The 13,269-nt window shown below is 41.2% G+C and overlaps 1 protein-coding gene across 4 annotated transcripts in view; it reads left to right on the top strand.

Moving 5' to 3' along the window:
- Window positions 1–13,269, top strand: part of TMTC1 (transmembrane O-mannosyltransferase targeting cadherins 1) — a 264,581-nt gene that overhangs the window by 193,132 nt on the left and 58,180 nt on the right. For 3 of the 4 annotated variants that reach the window (XM_032646464.1, XM_032646467.1, XM_032646468.1), the window contains one exon: window positions 3,011–3,124. The exons of the other annotated variant lie outside the window; for it this stretch is intronic. In XM_032646464.1, the coding sequence (XP_032502355.1) occupies window positions 3,011–3,124 (114 nt within the window). The remainder of the gene's footprint in view (window positions 1–3,010; window positions 3,125–13,269) is intronic. 4 annotated transcript variants of the gene reach the window in all.

Below are 13,269 nucleotides of genomic sequence, written 5' to 3' on the forward strand. Positions count from 1 at the left end.
TAATACTACCCATCGGATGGGTTGTTGAAAGGGTGAGAGGAGATAGCCCATGGAAATGGATGCTTAGCTCAGCACTTGATTCAAAATGAGCCTCCATAAGCACTGGCTAACCTGATTGTGGCATTGGAAACCTCAGGTTAAACAGGGTCACAATTGAGGAGAGCCATAAATTCTTACTTTCCTTTCCTGTTAACCTCTGGCTGAACATTTTTTTTTAAATGTTTGTTTTCTAATCAGGAATTTGGGGGGTGATTCTCCTGACCTATTGTTCCAGTAATGCCAACAAAACAAACTGATGTTCTACAAACTTGGAGAGATACCTGATAGAAGTGGCTTGATATCGCTGTGATTTTTCAAGTCCTCTGCAAACGAGAGGTGTGAGGGAGAAATGCAAAGTGCATGGATTAAGATCCTGAGTTCAAAGGGAGACCTTAATTCATAATCCTTGTTGTAGTTATTAATAGGATTTGGGATCCAGTCCCATAACTTATGAATCCCACATTTCCTTATGGAGTAAATATGTGTAAGGCTGCACGTTCTGTTAAGACAGTTGGGACGACTCAATCACAGCATCCCAAAAGCAAACTGATGAGGCTGACCCCGGAAGGAGGGAGCAGCTTGGCCAGTCAGAGTGACCTGGAAACTTTCGTCTTTGGTCAATTGTTTATTTTCTTTTTTTCACAAACTGTTTGTTGTAAAATGAGAGACTGGAAAAACATAGCAGTAAAATATCATAGAGAGAACATAAAGGTCAAAAACAACAATGGGAAAAGCAGTGTGTTCTTAGGATTTCAGTTACTCCACCCATGCCTGCTTGCCTGCTACAAATATTATTACTTCCATCCTGCCATCACTGAACAATGCCCTCATCTTAGCAAGGACGCTTTTCCACAGGCTGAACTCGGGTGAAACATAGTAGAGCAGCTATGCTAATCACACAGAAGGGAGGATCAATTCCAATAAATATGCCAGTTATATCTATGCTGAAATCAAAGTTACTTTAAAATCTCTCTGTACTATGCACTATTTAGTTCTGCATAGAAAAATCAGACACTTTCCTGTATAGAAATTGGATTTTTTAAAAAGCCATTACTATCACTCTGAACTTGGTCCTGCCCCCATGACCTAATGTACTTTGGGTAATATCCATCTGAAATGTTATATTAAAATTCTAGCTTTGTGTGTTAGCTGGTGAGCTTCACCATAAGGTAATTGAAGGAGATTGATGATTTCACTGGCATCCAAATGGCAGCATTTGTAAATCTTCTGTCTTGGGTTAGTGGTTTCCAGTGAGAGGATTCCTCCAATCTCCTCCGTGGAGTCCAATCCTGGCTTCCAGTATGCAGAGTTTTACATGGGTATAATGGGGTGAGGGAGATTCCACTGTTCAGAATATATATTTTCACTTAATCTACCTTGGAGGTACAGCTCTTCTGGCCCTCAACTGTACCTGTTGTTCCTGATCTCTCTGACTCAACTTTTCTAGAGAGTAAACGTCCTGCCTTTTGCTGGGATGGGGAAAGAATAGAGGAAATAGTCACCTGGATGTGCCTGGTGGGGAAGAGGATCTGGGATCTAACTGCTGTTAATACAGATTTACAGCCCATCTGTTTTCCAGCCACACCCCACACACAACAAAACATCCTAGCTACTGCCGTGCATTTCACATCACCATAACAGCTCTGTGTAAGTTGAAGTCTGCTGCTGTCACGTGATGCTGCCCTTGGGTTTGTTGCTAGCTGCCCACACTCCCTGTAAATTCTCTCCTCTGGAGAGTTCCTCAACCACTTGGCCAGTGGATTTTAAGTGGAACAGTCTTTGCTGGTCCTAGGGGACTGGGCTTTTTTTTTTGCCTTTGAACATTTTAATTTATTTCTTTTTGAATTAAAAACACTTTTTTTCTTGGTTTATAACGTTAAGGGGCTGTTATTTCAACAAAAATTCAACAAAGTTTACAATACCCTGACGTATTATCCTAACAGGTTTAATTTGTATGGAGTTCCCCTAGTGTTCTTACCTTTGAATTAAAAATTAAATGAAAATATGTCACCTAGAAGAGGAAGTGCATTTAAAGTTCAGTTGCCGGAAACTAGGTTGTTATCATTTCTGCTTCCTCTCTGTCATCACCTGTCCCACTCCAGCGTTTAACCCATGTAGGTTCCAGGAGTTTTCTTTCCAGACAGCCCCCAAACCCATCTACCTTCACCACTCCCCTGCCACCATCTCCCTGCAGATGAGGGAACAGGGACTCTAGGAGCAAAGTCCTTGGGTCAGAATCCCTTCCCTGCCAGTTACCAGCTATCTGATCTCGTGCAGGGTGACTTTGTGAGGCAGTTACAAACGACAGCGTGTCTTCCTCCTTGTGTCATCTTCAAAGCTTCAGTGTTACCCTCTGGGGCTCCCCAGGTATTCTATTTTACCAGCTGGAGCACACTAACAGACTCACCACTTAAGCAGAGTTTTTAACCTTTCTGAGCAAAACCTCCTTTCCTTATCTGCAACTTGTAGAATAATCATACCTGTATTTTTTTTTTTAATTAGCCCCAGTTTAGTACATGGGAAATGTTTATCTCCAGTAAACCTTAGTAGGGAAGTCAGTCTACAGTCATTCCTCTTGTGATGATTTATTTTTATAGACAATCTCAATTTTTTTTTTTTTTTAAAAATGAAGGCTATAAATGAAGGAAGGAAGGAAAAAACTGAATTAACCTGAGCATGCCGGGTTGTTCCCCCAAAGACTCATCTCTTACCACATTCTGCCACCTCTGCTTCACGTGCAGTTAGCGTGTTTGTTTAGTTGTACACAGTTGTGCACAGCCTTCACTGTTTTCCACAGAAACATGTTCAGTAACTCATATAATCCACAAATTTTGGAAGACTTGGCCTTGATGGATGCAATGGACATTTCAAATACAGGTTCATGAAACTGTGAGTAAAACATGAAAGAAACTGACAACATTCTTAAGCAGTACTCTTTGTTACTCATTTTTTAAAATTTATTAATTTTTAGGTCTGGAGTTCAGACTCTGCCCCACAATGCCAAGGTTCACTACAACTACGCCAATTTCCTGAAGGACCAGGGTCGGAACAGGGAAGCCATCTACCACTACAGAACGGCCCTCAAGTAAGCAGCAGATGGGTGTCAGCTGTTGTGTTTCTTAGGCCCTTGTTTATTTCACTCACCCCTCCCAGTATTTGGGGGGTTGTTTGTTTCTCTTGACAGTGAACATCTCCTTGGAGATGGTATAGATCTGGGACTCCAGTGTTTGAGTCTAAGTCTACCTTGCTTTTAACTTTTAGTGTTTTCTTGTAAAAATTTCCATTGCTACACATTATGCAGTGAAGTGACACAGTTGAATACGCATATACAGACCAATAAGAGCTGGTTGTCAAAAACATACTCGTAAGTTCTCAGGATATTTACTCCAGTGAATTCTTCCCAGCTTAGGCTTCCCCCTTTACATAAATATCTAAGAGGGTTTCTATAAAGACATTGGAGTATAAAATAAAATACTCTGATAATTGTATTAAAGAGAAGGAAAATGAGAAGACACTTGATTACCATATTGGGACTATATTAATAAGGTATGTATATACATAAATATATATATACAGTATATGTTTTTCTAATGTTTTAAAAAAATTTTTTAATTTAAAATATGAACAGCCCTGACACTCTCCTTACACTCATCCACTGAAAGAGAATATACCAAACATGGCTTTAGAGATGACTTTTAAGGGAAATTCAAATTTAAGGTCTGTGTTACCAGCAGCTGTCTGCATTGCTCTTAGGTACTCTTTTAAATTGCAACTCTGACTTTCAAGGTAGTCTTCCCTAAGAGATCCCAGATAGTAAATGTGTTTAACCTGGAACGTGTGGAGACGTGATAAGCAAACACAGCCTTGGAATCTCCCAATGTGGGCAAATCCTCTCCTTTATTGAATAATGTGAAGCTCACAGGAGTTTTTCAAAGAGGTTTCCATGCCTCTGCAGTATGTCCCACATTTGGATGAATTTTCTGATACTGTTTCACTTTGGGACACACTCTAAAATATGTGTACCAAACAAATCATACATTTCACTGAAGTTCCCTCTAAAGATTGTCTCAAAGCTTAGTTTGAAATTGTCATTCTTAAAGTAACTGACCTAATTTTTAAAGTTATCCTTTTGAACAGTGTTCTACCTAAGTACGTTGTTCATCAATCAAATCTTTTAGACTTTAGGACCTGTTATTTAGTATTCAATATGGCAAAAATTTTTAACTGTACACATCAAGTTCCCTGCTAAATACTTTTCCAAAGATAACAAGAAATATAAATTCAAGAGGAATAATTGTAACAAAGCTTTTTATTGAGGAAAGAAGTTTTTATTAAGAAATAGAAGACATTTTTAAAGATTTAATAAAGGGTCTTCCCTGGTGGCACAGTGGTTGAGAGTCCGCCTGCCGATGCAGGGGACACGGGTTCGTGCCCCGATCTGGGAGGATCCCACATGCCGCGGAGCGGCTGCGCCTATGAGCCATGGCCGCTGAGCCTGCGCGTGAGCCATGGCCGCTGAGCCTGCGCGTCCGGAGCCTGTGCTCCGCAACGGGAGAGGCCACAACAGTGAGAGGCCCTCGTACCACACACACAGACACACAATAAGATTTAATAAAGAATCATATTTTTCACTGCAAGCCAGTTTATGCAGATATTTCCAGTGCTTATCTCTGGTTGGTGAGATTATGGTTTAATTTTTTCTTTATACTTTCTATTGTGCTTCAGAGTCCCACGATGAGCATGTATTATTTTTGAAATGAGGAAATGTTATTTTTAAAAAGGCATGTTCCCCCCGCCAAAAAAAAAAAGTGATACAAATGAACATATTTACAAGACAGAAACAGACTCACAGACCTAGGCAATGAACTATGGTTACCAGCAGGGAAGGGTGGAGGGGAAGGATAGATTGGGAGTTTGGGATTGACATGTACACACTGCTATATTCAAAATGGGTAACCAACAAGGACCAATTGTATAGCACAGGGAATTCTGCTCAATATTCTGTAATAACCTAAATGGGAAAAGAATTTGAAAAAGAATAGATATATGTATAACTGAATCACTTTTCTGTACTCCTGAAAGTAATCCAACATTGTTAATCAACTATTCTCAATATAAAATAAAAATTAAAAAAAAAAAAGCATGTTCCTTCAAGGGACATTTAAGCAAATAAAGTGTGTTTTGGCTTTAATAATTAATTAGTGTTTCATGATTTTAGGTGGCATTCTTAAAGGGAAGAAAAGAGCAGTAAGTTTGCCTGAAAAATATTGGTTGGAGGGAAGTATATCAGTATCTTTTAAAATTTGTTTCATTCTAACAGACTATTTTCTGTGAAGTTCAAATGGAAAAATAAGGCAGACCTTAAGGCACAGCTTGGGGAAAAGGTGTAAATTAAGCAAAATTCTCTGGCAGCTGACCTTACAAAATTACAGTAGCTGGTTGGGACTTCCACTGTCAATAAAAGTAAATGTTTGCTTCAGCAACTGTCCTTGTGGAAGAAACTTGTCCTTGAGAAATGGGGTAAAGACAATTAAAGCTAAGAATATACTGCATAGTAATTAGTGAAATATTTCATCATCTCAGACCAGGCTCAAAATATTTCTGATTTAAAGTATCATCATTTTTGTTATGGATACCTCCATGGTGAATTTTCAATGGATGTGGTGTTTTTTGTTTTGTTTTGTTTTGTTTTGTTTTGTTGTGGTACGCGGGCCTCTCACTGTTGTGGCCTCTCCCGTTGCGGAGCACAGGCTCCGGACGCGCAGGCTCAGCGGCCATGGCTCACGGGCCCAGCCGCTCCGTGGCATGTGGGATCTTCCCAGACCGGGGCACGAACCCGCGTCCCCTGCATCGGCAGGCGGACTCTCAACCACTGCGCCACCAGGGAAGCCCTGTTTCTTTCTTTCTTTTTTTTTTTTTTAATTTAAGTAAATTGTCACTCTTTGTGTTAGAAAAGGAAAATACTGGGACTATTCATCATTTTGATGATTATTTATCCTATGTAACTGGAAGACTGCCCTTACTTGAATATAACTCCTCTGTGGAGGTTGCTAACACAGGGATTCCTCCCCTCCCAGCTGCTCCACCCTACTTCACCTTTGGTGTATCTTGATGTTCTCCACGTCTGCAACAGCAATAAAGAGAATGATTAGGGAAATGCAGGATTAAAGGTGGTATTATCTGAAATCAGCCCCAACAGTTATTCATTCCTGTTGTAATGACTGTATAGATTCAAAGGCAATGGTGAAATTGGTCATTAGGGTTGTATCTATACCAATATGTTTTTGGCTGGCTTACAGTTCTAAAAATAACACTATATTAAATTGGTAATTATATATGACACGAATATTCTTCTGCTTTTTAACTTTATTCTATTTTTTAAATGTAAAAATTCCACTGACCGACTTCTCCATTTTGGTGCACCTCAGGTATTATATTTCTGTAGCACAAGGGACATCTCCCCTGAAAAATGCTGCAGCTGGGGATACAGAGTCAGGTTAAGACCCAAATCGTCAAAGAAAGTTGTCAGAATACTTTCCTTAAATCCTCCATAAACACAAATGTAAGCTTTCCTTTCTGTGAGGAGTGGCTCTCTCATATTTATACCTAATAGGGTGTTATAAAGTTTGGGATTGTTTATGCTGGAAAATCAGAACACCACTGGTGGAGCTACCATATGCCTTCACAGCTTTCTGACCATTGAGTTACTCTAGACAAGGTTTCTACTATTTTCACCTCGTATGATGGGAGCAGAAATGTTACTGGAAGAGGGGCCCCTTCCCAGGTCCGGAACTGGGCTCTTGTCTAACACTCAGAAATGAATTGTCCGAGGAGACACAGTGCTGACAAAGCAAAAAACTTTATTGGGAAGGGGTGCCCGGGCAGAGAGCAGCAGGGTAAGGGAACCCAAGAGAACTGCTCTGCCATGTGGCTCGCAGTCTTAGGTTTTATGGTAATGGGTTAGCTTTCCAGGTTGTCTCTGGCCAATCATCTTGTTTGTGCCCATATTTGGTCTGACTCAGGGTCCTTCCTGGTGGTGTGCGTCTCTCTCAGCCAAGGTGGATTCTAGCATGAGGGTTTCTGGGAGGTGGGCAGGACATACTATGGCATCTCCTCCCTCCCTCCTTTCGGCCCCTCCTGAATTCTCCTGGTTAGTTTTGGCAGCACGGTGTTCCTTATCGGGACCTCCTGTTGTGAGACAACTCATGCAAGCACTTATTAATGTGCCTGGCCAGGGTGGGCGGTTTCGGTCAGCGGTTCCCTAACAGAAAATCCACCCAGCCATTCAGCTCTTCCTATACAGAAACTCCCATGAAATGACTCATTCAGTAAGCCCAAAAGAAAAGATAGTGGCCCTGCCCAAATAAAGTGCAGAAGACATTGAATGTGTACTTGGCCGGTAGCTTGTTGATTACCTTAAAAAGTCAGTTAAAAGTGAAGAATCATAAAACAAATCATGCACACTCTTGAATGTTTTATTGTGCCCTAAAATTTTACGTGTATGTCCATTCACCAAGTCTTCTAATGTCAAACCAAGTTTTTTCTTTGAGTAAGAGTCTACCGATTAGAATCTGCAAAAAATACAACCACAGTTCATTTCTGTCGTGATCATTTTTAAAGTGGAATCAAAATGTACAGGCTATCTGAGATTTTTCTGGTTTTTCTCCTCCAGCCTTTTACAATTAATCTTACATCGAATTCAACAGCAATTTTTTTGAGTGACTTCCCTGTTTTGAGTATTTCCAGAGTATTTTTTAGTTTTCATAAAAATCACAGCTCTTTTTTACTTTTATATTTTATCAGTTTGCAAGGTATTTCATTATATTGTGCAATTGCAATAAACAACTAGAATAAATCTGTTAATAAGAACAACTGGCTCTTAGCAGTCATGTAGCTTAACTTAAGGGAGCAGAAGGGCCCAGGCTTATAGAGAAGGTTTATTATGTTATAGGCATCCACCAATATGTTTTACAGAGAACAGAGAACATCTGCAAATCTGATGACACAATTAAGAGACTTTTAAAAGAGTCTTCATTATAGGTGATAGAGTCTCATGGAAATTGTTTTTCATCTTATAATTAGATTTCTTGCAAGGCTCAATTAATGGTTGGTTAATACGGGCTGGTCATCAAGAACCCTGAACCTGGGAATGAGAATAGAGTTCACCTTTGTTCAGGTGGATCAACAAAGTCTCTTCACTGTCAGCAGGAAAATGCCCCATGTTTCACTGAACATTTGTTCACTTAGATGTCCTCTTCCCTCCAGCCTCTACAGTAAGCCCCTGCCATACCTAGACTAGCTGATGCGCCCCTGGTGGTTGGATATCAGCCACATGCAGGATTTCATCCTTATAAAAGGGCTGTGATCCTCAGTCACCCAGATAGCTATTTTCTTTTCACAGGTATGGTTTCACATGAAATACACAGAAATCATCTAAGGTGTCCCCCCTCCCATAAGTCCTATTGAGTAGGAGATGCATTACCCTGCCCTGAGGGAACTCAGGTGTGTTTGGGCAGCCTTGGTATCCTTAGAGGGGCCTTGTCCACTCCTAATGTATCTGCTGTTGATGTTTTAAATAGAAAATCTGAAGGGAAAGAAAACTGTGTTCATGGGTGGGGGGGGGGGGTTGAAGTCCCTGACCAGGCTCTTCTTATTGGTATAACTAAAAGGAAAGAAATGTACTTTTAAAACTCCTGTACAAAATAAGTCTACAATTGATATTTAATTGGCTAACTCGTGGGAAAGGAGAAGCTAAAATCTTTCTGATTGGAATTTTTTAATGCATAAGATAGAGACTTTTTATGATAATGGTACCCACTGCTCTCATTCTTTGTATTCCCTCCTGTGTGGATAACTGGAAGTCTACAAAGAGACTCCATTAGACTCTAATAAGTGTATGTGGGAGAAGGAAGTAATAAGACAATGATTATTGAAGAAAGCCATATCGTTAGAGTGTAAAGACATCTATGTCTAATGAACCCACTGCTCATTGATGTCCTGAGTATATCAATAAGCTTATTATAATTCCTTTGAAAAATGTTGTCTATAAAACTGGTAGAGTTTGAACTTCTTTTTAAATCAGGATTTAATGATTATTTAAGAAGTCCTTCTTTACCCAGGCTATTTTGAATGAACATTTAAAATAACTCTTATGACTACAGGTGGCCTTAGATACCAGCTGCCATATATTTCTGGAAAGATTGAAAATTCCAATACCATTTGTTAACCAAGTTTAACAAGTGGAGAGGGGTTCTTCCATTGGTGTGGTACTTTTATTTATAAATGTCTAAATATGCTTTCCGGTAGCACAATTGAAATCATGTTTGTTCCTTTTTGTTGATGAAATTATATTCTCACTATGTATATTTTGTGTTAATTAAGTCTAGCAGCTTTATTCACTAAATCCAAGAAATTGATTTAGGAATTCATTTAGAAAACTAGAATTTTAGTCATATTGTGGCCATACTTACAGACTATATTTCAAAATGAAAGTTCTATAATTTATATTCAAAAACATCTGCTTTCTCTTCTTTCTGCCTTAAACCACCATTTCACTTCAAAACCTCACTGCGGTTCCCCAGGAAACAAAATCCAAGGCAGAGATTAGCAAGCAGGAAGTTCATTAAGGAGTGCTCTCTGGAACGCCAGGGAAGCAAGATGGGCAGGGGGGGAAGGAGAGATACAGTGCATTTTCAGGGGCTCAGAGGAGCCCTTAGGGAGCTCTGGAGATGGGGTGGCCCCTCAGAGTTGTCATGAAAGAGATGGAACCTTTATACCCGCTATCAACCAATCACTGGCCCCAGGCAGAGAAGAGCAGCCTCGGGTAAAGCAATGCCCAGAGAAGAACTCAGCTGTGAGCTGTCAAGTGCCTCAGACTTGAGGGGTATCTGGGTGGTATAAGACAACACCCACTACACTGGCTTAATTGATGATTTCTTATATAAGTAAATATGACAGTTCAACAGAATATCATTTAGATTTTTTGTTAAAATGAGAAGAGTGGTGTTACCTACCTCATAGGGCTGGAATAATTCACATACAAGGTGTAAAGCAGTGTCTAAATACCTGGCCATGATAAACTCGGTGAATGTTATTAATACACCCCCAATCTGACCACTTTTCTCCGCCTCCACTGCCCATCATCTCTCACCTGGATTACTGCAGTGTTCTCTGGTTTCCCCCATTTTCACTTCTCCTTCCTCCCCTCCTTCAGTCTGTTCTCAACCCAGCAGCCACAGGGAAGTTCATAGTAATCCTGTGCTCAGAACGTTCTGCTCGCTCTGAGAATCAGGGCCCCGTGCAGTGGTCTCCACGTCCTGCACCATCTGGTCCCCCTGCCTCTCAGACCTTACCTCCTACTACACCTCTTGCTGTCTCAGCTCCAGCCAGACGGGGCTCCAGGCACACACCAGTCATCACATTCTTATGGCAATTGGAAAAAAAAATGCATGACCTAAAAGTTGAGAGTTACGTTTTATTCCGGGGACAAAACTGAGAACTTAAGCCCGAGACACAGCATCTCAGATAACGCTGAGAGACTGCTCCGAAGAAGCAAGTGGGCGGATCCAGGATGTATAAGGGTTTTTGCAACACAGACCAGGTAGTCAGAACATCAAAAGATTACTGTTAATTAAAGAAAACTAGTTATCTCAAGTTAAGGAATTTAGTGCTTTTCTGTGTGTGGGAAGATGCAAGAGTCTGGGCTCACTGAAATCACTCCTTTGATATGCACCTGAGCTATCTGGGGCCAGTATCCTGTGCTTTCTCTTCCTGAGTCTCCTTGGGGTGCACCACTGAGGGTGGCTGCAGCTGCCAACTGCTAGATGGTGGACATCCTGTTTCTATCCTGAGTTCCCTCAGGGCTCACCATCCGGGTGGCTGTAATGTGATGGCTAGATGGCTGCAACATCCTTTGTTTACTGATACTGGCAGGGAACATTTCTCATTCACACATATTACAGAGGCTCTGTATTTGTCCTTCCTTCTTCCCAGAACACTTCCCCTCCTTCTCTAAATGGCTGCTTCCCTCCCTCCCTTCAGGACTCTTCAGGTGATGTCATCTTGTCTGCGAGGCCTACCCTGGTCCCCCTACCAACCCCAGCATACCCTGTTCCTCTGCTTCGCTTCATTTTTCTCCACTGCAGTTTCCACCCTCTAATATGCTTACACACATTTAACACCCCTAGCTACTGCCCATTCCCATTACATGCCAGTGGTGACCCCCAATTCCTGAGGTGGATCTTCAGGATACACACGCCTTTCCCTCCCAACCCCTCATGATGTCCTTGGTTGACACTTATTAACTGCAGACATGGACACACTCTTCCTACCCACCACTGTCTTTTTTTCCTAAGTCAATCTAACAGCCAGAGTGCTATCCATGCTGTGATAAAGGTTCTGTGAGCACATTGATCTGTCACATAAGACTTTGAATCTCCTTACAACCTTGGATGTAGCTCTTAAAATTGTGCGTGTCGGGAATTCCGTTTGGTGTTGAGCATATCAGAAAGGCTTGAAGGAAATTGCTCTGGTGCCTGTGGGGATCATTTGCTTCAGATGATGAAAGATTGACAGACTTTGTTGGAGTGAGTGCTTGACAAGGAACATTCTACATTCTTAAAATGAAGAAGGCCAAATGTCCTTCACAGCTGAGCACCTGCGGTGTGGGACAAACGGATGGATACAAGACAACCTGAGTGTGCATTGGGTTAGTGATGAAGAAATAATGGAGGTTATTTTGACTGATGGAAGCAAGTCAGAGGCCTTAGCAGTGAGGAGAATGATTTTTTGGAGGATGAGAAATCCACGTGAAAAGAGAGCTGGCAGCTTCCTGCTGGCATGGGTTCATTAGGGCTCTGGAGAGAGCCAAGTACACCCACCCAGAGGTCCTGTAGCCAACCCCAGAACATCAAATGTATGGAGTGTATCAGGTATGAGGTGGACATCTTATATCCACCATCCTATCTGTTCACACAGAGGATTAATATGTTATGGACCTTATTGTTATAGAGAGAGCAACTAAAACACAGACATAAGTTCAAAGTCACACAGCAAGAAAGTCACCCATGGCTTCTGACTCCAATCACAGTTATATTTCCACTCCACCAAAGTAATTTCCCATTCATCTGCCGCAAAAACCAAAGTTCACCATGGTCACCCCAAGCCCTTGAGAAAAGGTAAAATATGTTCACTATTTTCTATTTAAAAGAGCAAGGAAGGGGCTTCCCTGGTGGCGCAGTGGTTGAGAGTCCGCCTGCCGATGCAGGGGACATGCGTTCGTGCCCTGGTCCGGGAAGATCCCACATGCCCTGGAGCGGCTAGGCCCCGTGAGCCATGGCCGCTGAGCCTGTGCATCCGGAGCCTGTGCTCCGCGACGGGAGAGGCCACAACAGTGAGAGGCCCGCGTACCGCAAAAAAAAAAAAAGTGTAAGGAAGTATTTAATTCAATACATTTCCCAACCTCCAGAGGAAAATTCTCAGGAATCAGGAAAATTCAGCCACTTAAAATGAGTCATTTCCTGAGGGCATGGTTTTACTCTAAATTGTTTTGAAAAGTCAATTGGGCGGAGTCCTCCTGGATCTCTACTAGAGGTCATCCATTGTGAGAGATCAGATAACTTAGTTGGCCCCTCACTGGAGTGTGTCGTACTTCCCTAAATTGCATTTGAGGTTTTTTTCCAAGACTATCTAATGGATGGGAAGGAGTACGGTACCAAAAGAAAGTGGCAAGACTTACTGCTGGGTGTTAATGGCGATTTCAGACAATTAAAGGAGCAGACTGGTAAATGATCAATGTCATTCTGGTGCACTTTAATGACATGATGATTCAAATTTTATAATCAGGCGCTTGAGAAATGGCAGGGACTAGAATGAATGAAAATATGCTGCGGCTGCCGCTGACTCCTGTAATGAAGTTTACTTTGGGTATTTTTTAGTTCTGTGAAATTTGGATCTCATGGTTGAAATTTTTTCCCAGTCATGTTTTTCTTTTGGATTCTTTTTTTTCTCAACAGGAAATAGAAAAAATAGAAAATAAACATCTGACCTTAGCATAGTTAACCTCAAATAAATTAATGTGTGGAACGAAAATCAGATAAATAAATCAGGGTGTGTATATTCTGAAAGGAAATTGCAAAGTGGAGCACATGATACATACGGTCTTGCTTGAACAATGAAATGCCTTAGAAGGTACTCTAATAATGAAAAAGTAATAGAATTCTTAACTTTTGA

The sequence above is a fragment of the Phocoena sinus genome, chromosome 10, assembly GCF_008692025.1.
Source record: "Phocoena sinus isolate mPhoSin1 chromosome 10, mPhoSin1.pri, whole genome shotgun sequence".
NCBI lineage: Eukaryota > Metazoa > Chordata > Mammalia > Artiodactyla > Phocoenidae > Phocoena > Phocoena sinus.